Here is a 12219-nt window from a genome sequence, read left to right as displayed (position 1 = left end):
ATCTGATGAAGCAACGTTTGCCCTGACTTTCTTTGTCAACATCCTTAAGCCATAGAAAATGTCATGTCAGCAAGCCACTTGGCAAGCTAATGTTGTCTAACAATATATGGCACTAACAATATATTGTCTAACAATATATGGCAGATTTGTTGTACATAGACAGTCAACACAAGAACAATGAAGTTACCGGGTCACCAATGTTGGCTCATACTCACAGTGTCCCTAAAATTATTGGATGGAGCAGCGTCAGGCTCCATCCAGTTTTGTGGCAAAACCAGTCTTTTTTTTTTTTTATTACATTTCTATAAAATAAGTACTGAGAACCAAAATTATCTCTGGAAGTTTGGCTGGGACACTCCCCAAGTTTCCCAAATAAACAGCACCCATTTCTGTCTGATTTTCAGATCCTTTTGGAAATCACCTTTTCTACTTTTGCAGCTTTGCAGCCGAAACAGAGAACGTCTCTGATGTTGTTTTGAGAACAGTGAAACATGGCTTGCAAAACACGATATCTACTACGCCTCACCCAGCAAGCTGATGGGATAGTTCTTTAGGTTTGTTGCGTCTGAAGGTCTGGCCGTCTGTGTCCGTGTTTGACACGGCCATTAATGCAGTTCCGAAGCAGAAATGTTCAGCCAAGGTTGTTGACTACTCGTGTATTAAAAAAACAAAAAAAAACCACACACTTAAGAAGGTTAAAACCTTGATTTTCACTGGAGGGGGTCTTGCACATGCACAGAGAAGAATATTAAGGCACGATGCTAAACCGAGGCTGAGGAGCGTACTGCCCACTGGAGTAAATCCACCTTGGTTTCCATGGTAACCAACACCGGGCTGCCCTCAGAGGCAGGTGTGCCAGGCAGAGGGTCATCTGACAGGAACCTTACACTCAAACTTGGACTGTTGCGGTAGCTGCTAATTTACTCTCTCTTGCATTCAGTCCCCCCCGCACAGTACCCTTGTTGACTTTGCCGTCCCCCCCGATTACCATCGCCACACAGACCCTGAACACCCTCTTTGCAACGTTCCACTGCCACACCGTGGCTGGCGTAGTGACATGGTGCATGTGCCAAGCTTTACCCTGCTGCCAATTACAGCCGTAAATAGGGATGATGATGGTGATGATGATTATGACTGACTATGATTATGTATGGAAAGTGCTGACAGCTATTGAGCTTAAGTTATGTTTAGTAATCACAAAGGCAAATGTCATATTGTAATCAATACAGAAGTGATCCACCACCACTGCATGATGCCTTCAGATCTACATACACTGTAGTCTGACCTGTAGACTAAGACACGTGCACTTATTCACTTCACATCACACACACACACTTACTACAGGCTTCCACTGCATTACAATACCTCTAGGAGATGGGGCACATGTGCCAGCCTCAGTCAGCAGCCTCTGTGTGTGTGTGTGTGTGTGTTTGTCAGCAGCAGGCCCTCCTTACATACCGAAATGGGACAGAAGAGGGAGGGGACAGGACAGCACCTTCAGGCTCAGTAGCCTCCACACACACACACACACACACGGACTGCACCTTAAGGCAAAGCAAATCGGACAGACACCCCCCCCAAAACCCCTCCACCAAATGCCAGCATGGGGTCAAAGTCACTGCACCCCGAGAGGGCAAAGCCAGGCTGTCCTGCCATGTGCCAGACACACACACACACACACACACACACTTAGCATTTCTGATGGCAGCCTGGTGATCTGGTGAGGTTACGGTGCCCATGTTCGTTTTGTGAGTGCATGCATAAAACATGGGAAATCATATCACCATCCTTGCTGGCCTTGCCCCACTGCGCTGCGCACGCTTGTGCTTGCCGCCGTGCTTCCCACAGCATGCCAGCGGGAAATGGCAGGGATGGCGAGAACACGGCAGAGGGGTGCAGGATAAACAGCGGCGGCGCTCGTCGAACTCGGTGTATCCCCCCCTCCCCCCGAGCCCTACACTCTCAGGAGGTAACCGACCCCATCTCTCCATCTCTCCCTCCAGTTTTACCCTCCACCTCCAGGCCTTTGCTCTCGCCAATGGCACAGAATAATTGCAGCCCACCACAACCGGCCACCCCCCCCCCACCAGCTTCCACTCCCCCGTCCCGGACCAAACAGCCCTGTTGCTAGGCGACAGGCCGGGTTGGTGCAGCAGCACCCCCACCTCTGTCTCTCTCTGAACGAAGAGAGCGAGGGATGGATGGAAGTGTGGTGGAGGAGAGAAGCCCTTCAGACATATGAGCCCAGTAACGAAGGAGAGCCTGACCCACACATACAAACACACGCACGCACTTGCAAACAAGCGTGCATACGTCCCTGCGCTCTCTCTCTAACACACGCGCACACAACCAAACATTGCTAAACTCGCACATTGAGTCAGAGACTCACACACATTGAATTTTCTCATTCAAGTAAGGTAGAGAGGTGTAGTTATGACAATTCAAACCAGACAGAAGGAGACTCAGGTTTTGAGTCTCGAGGTAGTGTGTGCAAGCCTTTTGTTTGCAAAGCATGCCTGATGCTGCTCGATTTGCCTTTCCACACACGGAAGGGTCTGACATATTTACAGAGAGGAGGGGAGTCAGTAGGAGGTGAAGACCAGACAATCCTGCCAACAGACGGCATAAAGCAGTGAGAATGTCTACCAGTGTGGAGGACGTAGAGAAGGATATGAGAGCCAGAGTGGGGGGGGGGGGGTTGTATGAAGGAGAGAAAGAGTCAGTGTATGTGTGTGAGGGACAGAGGAAGAGTGCGGTGGAGTCTGTGTGTAAAGGAAAGCGAGCCACTGTGTGTGAGGGAGACACAGGAAGAGTGTGAGCATGTGTGTGAGAGAGAGTGTGAGGGAGAGAGGAAGAGAGTGTGTGTGTGTGTTTGTGTGTGTGTAAGATGAAAACAGGAAGGGTGTGTAATTGAGAGAGACCCAAAGTGTGATTGTGTGTGAGGGAGAAAGAGTGTGTGTGTGTGTGTGTGTGTGCGTGTGTGCGTGCATGCAAGTGTGTGAGGAAGAGAGGAATAGTGAGAGTGTGTATTTAAGGTAAGTTTTAACAGACACACAGTAGCATGCATGCGGAGTGTGGGGTGTCTCTGCAGATAAGGCCCATTGTGTGTCCTGAGCCAATTAAAGCTCTGTTAATTTTTTCTGCATGGGAGCAGCCATGGCGCTGGCCTTCCTTACCATGGCAACCGCAAGAATGCGGGCACTACACTGGCACTGTCTGCCTCGTGCCCAGCCTGTCCTGCATGGCCGACACGACAGTGTGTGTGTGCACCCGCGTGTGCGCAAGAACGCTGGTCTGCACACGGTGCAGGGAGACGTACAGGCGTTAGCGCGCGTGTGTTCCTGCGTGTTGCTGCCTAAGCCTGAATGAGCTCTTAGTTTCTCTCCGGAGGGTTCCGGGTCTAATGAATCTCACGTGAGACTTATCAAGCTCGTTGGGTGCTCACTCCTCTCAACACTGCTGGCTAATGAAAAAAAATCCATTCTGTCCTGTCACCAGGCCCCTGGCTGTGGGTGTGTCACTCGATGTCAAGGACGGGGCGGAAAACAGCACCTCTGTTACATATGTGGTGTAGTGTATGTATGTGTGTTTACCTGTTTGACTGCTTTGAAACCTCAGACGCCTCTGGATGAGTCTTAAACATAGCCCTGAGAAGACACACGTGCTCGGAGGTTACGCTAGTGGCAAAACCCCCCTCGTACCAGTGAATGCCTCTTGAATATTCAAATGCGTTGCACTTGGTGATGATATCAGGAGCAATGTTTGTTACATGCTCTTACCTAGAAATCAATTAGTTCCACTGGGATGGAGCTCAGAGCATTCTCTTCTTTTTCTAAGCCTACAGTGAGTAAACATACTGATAGCAAATTGACAGTGTGGAAACAGTGGGGGTTTTTTACATTATTATTGCAGTCTGGGCCCACTCTTCCATTAAAGCCACACAATTAAGTGAATTTAGACACAGAGGAGTATAGGACTGTGTGTGTGTGTGTTTCTTTGTTTATTCTGTACAGTGTAAAGTAAATGCCCCTAGAAGCTTGTATATAAATAACAACTGCACTGGAGTAGCTCTCTCCCTCTCCCTCTCTCTCCCGCTCCCTCTCCGTCTCTCCCTCTCCCTCTCTCCCTCTCCCGCTCTCTCCCGCTCCCTCTCCCTCTCTCCCTCTCTCTCCCGCTCCCTCTCCCTCTCCCTCTCTCTCCTGTCCCCCCCTTTCTCATCCATTCCACAAACCCAGAAGTCCCAGTAACACAATTACTACCAGACCACCCACAGCTGCTCGACCAGCAGAGGGCCGCCAAGCGCGAGCGTGCGTGCGTGCGTGCGAGAGGGTTAGAGAGGGTCAGAGAGGGCCAGGTTACGAGTGCAGTGAAGGTAGCTGGTTGAGGGAGCACAGTGGTTTACACCCTCAGGCCTGCCCTCGCACACCGAGATGCAGCCAGCACCAGGTTCACGGCAGAACAGATGGGGAAATCTGGAAGCCTTTTTGGTTTTGGCACCTTTTATTTATTTATATTTATTTATTTATATATTTATTATTTATTATATATATTTATTATATATATATATATATATATATATATATATATATATATATATATATATATATCTCATCATAGATCTGGCATAGTTCTGTATCAAAGTTTGTCCTTACACCTATGTAGATAATACAAACAGACACCCTACTCGTCCCACCTGCTCCTTCATACCTGTCAGGATGTGTTTGTGTGCGTGTGTGTGTTATTTGAGCCTGTGTAGTAGTTTAGTGAAAGGAACTTAAGGCGGAGGGGCATGAGCAGGTACTTAGCAGAGACCTAGTCCCAGTAAGCTCACAGCGCCTGTCATTACTGAAATTATATATACGATGTATCGGTGGTCAGAGAGACCATCATATTTCATCATACTCCCTTGAGAAGGGAGCAGATCAAATACATTTACAAACAAACACAGTAGATACAGGCACCCTCAATCACTGGGGCTACACCCAAACACCCATGCGCGCGCTCGCACACACCACATGACACTCTCACTGAGTGTGGTGAGGGAGGGCCTTCCTAATGGGTCGACTGCCAATTCAACCAATTAACAGTATTTATTTGCATGTGAAGGGGTCTTTTTGGGGTTACTGAGATCCATGGACTGATAAGGTGGGGTGTCCCAATTACACTCCCCCCTAGGCAAAACACTGCCCTGACCAGAGCCTGACCTACAGTTTAGCCGCACGCACGCACGCACGCACGCACGCACGCACACTGTGCTGTCAAGGAGAGTTTAGACTCTTCACTCAAAAAATGTAAAAACTGTTCAGGAAAAAAACCTCACACACTAACAAAACTTTCCATCCAGATGTGTAAACAGGCTCTCCTGTCATCTTCTTCTCTCACACACACACACACACACACACACACACACACACACACACACACACCACAGCATGTTTTCTTTCCCAGAGTCTCTCACGCTTTCTCCCCTCTACTAGTGCTCCTTTTTAACTTAAAAGAAACACAGAATATTAATGCCCACAACACTATACGGCAACAGTTGCCTGGCGCACATCACCAGAGACAGAAAGAGAGAAGAGAAAGAGAGTCAAAGAAAGAGTGTGACAGACAGACAGAGGAAAGAGAGGTACGTTATGGGTTATTATTAGTGTCCACAGAGACATGGGCGTCAACTGCATGTGACGGCTGCGTGACTGTTTCCTCCCGGCCCCCTCGGCCTGGGCACTCGAGCTTTCAAAATCCCCCTCTCCCCCCCTGCCTCTCACTCTCTCTGTCTCCAAATGCCCCACCCCTTTTCTCAGTCTCCACTCATCTCTTAATGACTTGCTGGCATTATTCTATCACTGAAGTCATGCACCAATGTCCCTAAAAAACCCCCTAACCCCCAATGTCTCTCACTGCCTGACACTGTGGTCACAAAGTCTCTTTACGTGGTATGCCCCTTTGTGTGTGCATGTGTGCACACACACACACACACCGAGCACTTTCCCATGCAGTCATCATCTTTGTGTTATGTTCTAGCGGTAAAGGTCACTAAAGGTTAGGCCATACAAGGTCGCATGGACCCACCTGCGCACCCCGCTCGTGTTTCATGCACGGCACTGTGCAGCACCCCTTCAGGACTGCCACCAGTCATCCACACGCACACTTCTAAACGGGACAGACCTGAGACTGGAAGCAGTCTGTCTAAAACAGGAAATTCGGGGGGGGGGGGGATTCCAGCATGGCAACGATTGCCCTGATCACTTGTTATATTAACCCAAAATTGTGTCACTCATTAACGAAAGGAAAAAAGGAGACGCATCAAACAGCAAGAATCTACACTATCAGCTGAGAGGCAGCGCTGGAGTGTACGCCAGAGTGACAGTCGGTATCCTGAGACTGATCATTATCTCTTTACTGTACTTGGGATCAGTGTGCGCCAACACACATGCACGCACAGACAATACAGAACGCCCAACTTCCACATAGATGCTGTTAACCTAAAACCTCTGGCAATCCAATTGTACTCTCGATAATGGCAGCTGCCAGACCTCTGAGGTGATGCGCAGCATAGCTGTGAGAGTTCTGGCCCTGTCACAACAATCACATACATTGTATCTATGCTATACAAGGCATAGGACAGCCCTGGGTGACCCAGAATTGTAAATCAAGCACTGAGATGGTCACCTGCTGTGTGGATGTGTGTGTGCGCGCGTGTTTGTGTGTAACAGAGTGTTTGTTTGTAACAGCAGTAACAGGCAGTGACAAGACTGTCCATTATCCTGGGCGAATGTCCCATTCAGCTCACTCAGAGGGCCTAATTGAAGTCAATTGGAGAGTGGAGAAAGAGGGATGAACAGAGCGAGAGAGCGAGAGAGAGAGAGAGCGCACGAGACAGAAGAAGGAGGAAAGGGAGAAATTGGCTGAGCAAATCTGGGGCAGCCACTTCATCATCAGGGGTGCAGTGTGGGCAAAAGAACGAAAGATCCATCTTTCCTTCTGTGCTAAAGTAGCCAGGAGATGAATCTGTTTGGACTGTACCGTTTTCCATTTTTATAGCAGTCTGACCCCCTGCCTTCTTGTGTGTGCACACACAAACAAAACACACAGTGATTTGTCCATAATGCCTTGTCAACACAGTCTTGCTGGGCAGGGGAGTTGAGTCAAATAACTGCCCAGCAGGTGTGTCTGGGCTTTTTCCAGTGTATTCACATCCAATACATCTACACCTCATACAGTTCGATAAATTCGTTTCATTATTAGAATTCTCAAACCAGTAAAGAAGTTCTGTAATATTGGGCATAACTATTGAAACTGATTACCATTACTGAAAAGCCAATTTATTCTCCAAATGCTTCGGTAAAACATATATAAACACGCAGCCCAAGCCATTTTATTAAACGTGCAAGAACACGAAATCTACCAAGAACCGCCAAGCGTAAACATTATACCACAATATACTCGCCCCGGGACGTTTGTTTGAGTTCACTGGACAGCCATTACGCGCAGTAAAAGTCGCATTTTGTGACCAAGCCCGCCTTTGCCAGAGAATAAAATAGTCACGTTTCAACTCCTATACATAAAATTAAATGACCAATTAAGAGAATTTCCGCCACGCGGCTTTGATTCGGATTAATTATGAGGTGCGCACTAGTGTGTTCAACAGCACCGTCGTAAAGCCGATGTGCTGCTCTGGTGGACGTCGAAATGACGGATACACGCAAGCACATGCACTTGCTGTTTGATCACTCCGTGGGACAGCGCGGCTCCGATTAACCGAACATTCGCACAGATTTGATTACTACCAGTATTTGTACGATGATATCCTATTCTGTCCTTTTATAGAAATTCCATTTTGAAATGAACGGCAACACGAATAAGACATGCCGCGTTTAGCAATGATTGAGAATGGCTTAAAAAGGTTACGGAGGGGCGCGTGCAACTGATACAGGGCGCCGTGCCAAGGGACGCGATTGGCACGCGGTGAATTTGGAGCAGAGTGCGCGCGAGCCAGCGGTGACCGCGAGCCGGGCAGGATTTTAAAAGGAGCGGGTTTAGAATTTTTGGATTTACCCCTCTAAAGGTGGGTGCAGGCGTGTGCCGTTGTGCGTGCCTGTGCGCCACTAGCTAAAGTATATATTTGCATAGGCAAACCTGGGGGCTATTACGCATTCGATCATGGGGTAAGAAATGAAGCAACGGGGAGAAAACACTTGTACTAACCGCTGCCTTGATGGGGACGTAGAGAACAGGTCTGTCCGACGTTCCGTTCTTATCTTGTTGTCCGTTACAGTTTCCGACTTGGAAACCTTTGGATTTCACCCAGAACTTAAATTTGGCGTTGATGTGGTTACTGTCCATGTAGGCATCCGCGTCCTCACTTTGTAAGAGCGTCTGAAGAATTTTATTGTATTTACGCCGGGTGACAGTCTTGGTTTTACCCGAGTCTCCGTAAGTACGGAGACACCAGTCCTGAAATTCACCAAACGTTTCCCCTTCGGACAGCTCGGTGCTCCTTTTTGATAAATCCACGTTCTGCTTCTTCGTTGACATGTCTGCCTCTGTCTCCTTCTCTCTTTTTCGGAAAAAAACCTACTCCCAGCTCCTTCAAATCGAAAGAGTGGGCGTCAAAATTAACGATTTCCAAATCCGTTACGGTTCTAATTTCTAATTTCCCCCTTGAGTGAGAGATATTAAGATATGCACGCGGACGAGAAGCTACCTCGGAAAATAGGTGTATCCCGTTTGAACAATGAGCCCAGAGTCTGTCTGTGCATTTGTATGTCCCCACACCTGTTTGCTGAGCCGTTTCTCCGCCTGTCCCAGAGGATAACAAACAAATGTCGGTCCCAGTATCCCCCGAGAGGAACCGGGGGGGGGGGGGGGGGGGGGGGGGTCGTCCTACAAAAACGTGCGGGCGATCTCCCACCTGTATGCTGTACCCTAGATTCTGGAGCTAATTCAAATAAACCGGTCAGTTCTTTTCAATACACAAGCTCAAATGTGACAAAAAATACATGTCCGGAGGAGAAATAAATTGTCAGACTACGACGCTAGCTGTCAAAGTAATGGTTAAGTGGCCTTTGTTCGGGCTCCCGCACCGGGTGGGCAGATATAGCGACGCAAGCTCAGTGGAATAAGCCAGTACACCCCCCGGGCACCACCTGGAATCGCTCACCACCTGTTAGAATCAGCCTGTGGCGCGCCTGTCCCAGCCCCGACGTCTGTCCGACCAGAGCACGGCACGGTCTGCAGTCCCAAAACGGGGTGCGCACTCGAGTAAACGCTACAATATCGTGTCCAAATGAACGGAGCAGGCGACGTGCGAGTGGCATGAGCGTCGCTCGCGGCGGCGGGACTGGGTGCGCGAGAACGGGTAAAATACAGGAAGTGTGACTGTCACGAAGCGCCCCAAATGCACACAAAGACGTCGACCGTCCCATGATTGAAACGACTCGATGGCGTTTCTGACGCCGTTTCCCTCTTGAGCATTAGCACCAAGGGCGGATAGTTTCACTGGTAGCCATATCACACGAGGGGGAATTTTAAGCGCCCTTTAAATGAACGTGAAGTTTGGTGCTGATGAACAGCTGGCTGTGGGTAGGTGGTCGCTGGTTACTGAAGCTGACGTGTTTGCCAAGCCCGTCAGCTGCGTGTTTTCAACACGTTTGTCGGTTAAACTGTTTTCTCTACACCATCAGTAGTGTGGTCCCTTTCTATAAACGGATGCAACACACTCATTTTTTTTAAATAAAAATATACACACAATCACTCATTAAGTGAGTGGTTCACCTGTGGATAATCAACGAATGTGCATAATTCTAGAAATGTACGTCCTTACAGACTTGAGTTCCACCCTTGAGCTCCCCGATCTTACACTTTTGATCCAGTTAAAGAAGGTCTTGAGGAGCAGCTGCAAATCAGCATTAAATTCGAGATGGAACTAAATTCTACAGGATTGTAGATGTCAAGAAGGTGATCCTAACTTAAGAGGCGAGCCTACAAACATAACTTACTACTTATTTGTAAGAGCTAAGATATATCATGTGCGACTCATATGTGCAGTCTAAACTAGCCTTGATCTTGCATTTTGACAAGACAAAAAAAAAGTATGGAAACTAAAGAAAACAGTTATACTGAAGGAAACTAAAAATAGTGGCATTTTCATGGAGGACATCAAAGGCAATAGATGTAATCAGATTTTTTCGACGTGCTACGCTTTGAAACAATGTGATAGGACAGAGCAGTGCTCGCTGGAGACTGAGTGAACGTAGGAAGCGCAACATATATATATATACACACACACACGCACCAGGTTTCAGTTATTTCAGCATGGAGATAGTAGATAGAAGCACTTTGTAAAATTTGACTCTATATACTTTATATGTGAAAAACTCCAATTAGATAAACATTTAATAAATGAGAGGATTCTCATGAGACAATTAAGTGGCTTGTACATGTACACACCATGTCCAAACTTCCTCTATTCTCTGGGTTCCTGAGCTTTATAATTGTCTGTATACTCAGTCCTTAAAATTGGCAAGGTTTTTATATTTATTTTCTTATTTCTTGGAGGGGAGGGGTCACGAGTGTATTGACATGAACCCACTCTCTGTAAAAGCCTAATTTGCCTACAGGGTCCTGTTCCCCTTTCATTAGCACCAATACCTGTTGGCATGAATATTCAAAGTGAACGGGTTTCTAATATCTACATAGAAAGTCATTTAATGTGTTGGCTAATCTTTTACAGCCACTTACTCTTATGACTGCACTTCAATTAGAAATAAATTTAAGATGAAACCCCGATGGAGACACTTCCCCTCGGGACAGTTCTAACGAACTGCTCCTTGGCTCTCTCTGCCAACCCACAAGCTGTGACAAAATGCAGAGTCCTCCAGAGCAAAACCGCCTGACAGTAGGGCTCTATCAAAATAACCTCTCACTTTGGGAAGTGAAAGTGGGTTTCAAAACTCCCATCTCCCTCCCTGACTCCTTTTCCCCTTTTTTTTTACTCGCCAAGCCGGCCCAAGAGAGAAGCAGGCGCCTGGTCCGATAGAAAAGTGGTCAGTCATCTGCCGTTAGCCCATTCATGTCTGTTCTCCACACACTGTCACCCTGTCTGTTGAAATCACAACTGCTAGCCTGTATGAGCAGTCCTGGTGTTCAGTGGATTTAAAAACTGGGATGATTTCAAAAGCAAGTACTTCTTAGTTTGTTCCTAAGTTTTAAAACGTTAGTTTAGATTCCGCTGCTAAGCATGAATGCTGCTGCATGTACAGACATACTGTGGCTCACGTGGTGTGAGCGGCTCACTTGGTGTGAGCAGGTCACGTGGCATGTTCCACAGCTGAATGAGGGGGACAGAGGTCTGCTGCTCCCTGAAATGATACAGATAAACTTCACACTGCAGGAAAGTGTGTAGTCAGTAACCTACATGACCATTTTAGAAGTTGAATAGAATTTTTTGACGATAGTAAGAAACTGTTTATAATGAAGTAAGATGGTTGCTGTGACCATATAGGCCATGTTCCATCTAAAAAGAACCGTCTTCAAGAATCAGTGAAAACACATCTTAATAGACACACAAACAAAAGTGGCTTCCATTTGAGTCTTTGTTTGCCCAGGTCTGTATATGTCTGTCTGAAGTGCAATGTCTATCTGTCTGTCCAAAAAAAGTGTGAGTGTAGGTAGTTATGTCTATCTGTTGCTATGACGGCAGTATTTAGAAAAAGCTGTGTGGGGGCGTTGGGTACAGTATGCTGCAGAGCTCTGTTGTTTCTGTCTCTGTGTGTGTGTGTGGGTGTGTGTGTGTACGCACAGGTACTCTGCCTGTGCCTGTCTTCTGGTATTACAAATCAGAGTGTTACTGCAGAGTCACACAGGCAGTTTGGCGTGTTCAGCAAACCACTGTGGCCATTAAGTCTATGCAGCAGTATTCTAGCATGGGTACATACTAACATACAGTCATGCTAACAGACAAGGGAGACAATGAAAGTGAAGCATTGTGCTGTGTTTACGTGCAAACAAAAATGTGTCCAAGAAATTCCACTTCAATATCATAACTAGCTGTGCACAGCTGCAGCACAACAGACTGGACATTCGCAATAATTCCAAATCACTATGTACAGGCCCGGTGAATGTTCCCATTAAACTTTAAAGCCAATATGGTCCCATTAAACTTTAAAGCCTGAGAAAAAATATGTTTTGACATTAGGCTGTAATGTTCAAATTGTCTCA

General features: G+C 47.2%; 1 protein-coding gene across 2 annotated transcripts in view; it reads right to left on the bottom strand.

The window, feature by feature from the left end:
• Positions 1–8866, bottom strand: part of nol4lb (nucleolar protein 4-like b) — a 64505-nt gene extending 55639 nt beyond the window's left edge. For both annotated transcript variants that reach the window (XM_027006980.3, XM_027006982.3), the window contains exon 1: positions 8206–8866. In XM_027006980.3, coding sequence (XP_026862781.2) covers positions 8206–8535 — 330 coding nt within the window. In that variant the 5' untranslated portion in view covers positions 8536–8866. The remainder of the gene's footprint in view (positions 1–8205) is intronic.
• Between the last annotated feature and the right edge of the window lie 3353 nt (positions 8867–12219).

Source organism: Electrophorus electricus, chromosome 24 (assembly GCF_041902795.1).
Source record: "Electrophorus electricus isolate QZ-2024a chromosome 24, ASM4190279v1, whole genome shotgun sequence".
In the NCBI taxonomy this organism is placed as follows: Eukaryota; Metazoa; Chordata; class Actinopteri; order Gymnotiformes; family Gymnotidae; genus Electrophorus; species Electrophorus electricus.
This window is presented reverse-complemented; position numbering and strand designations above follow the sequence as displayed.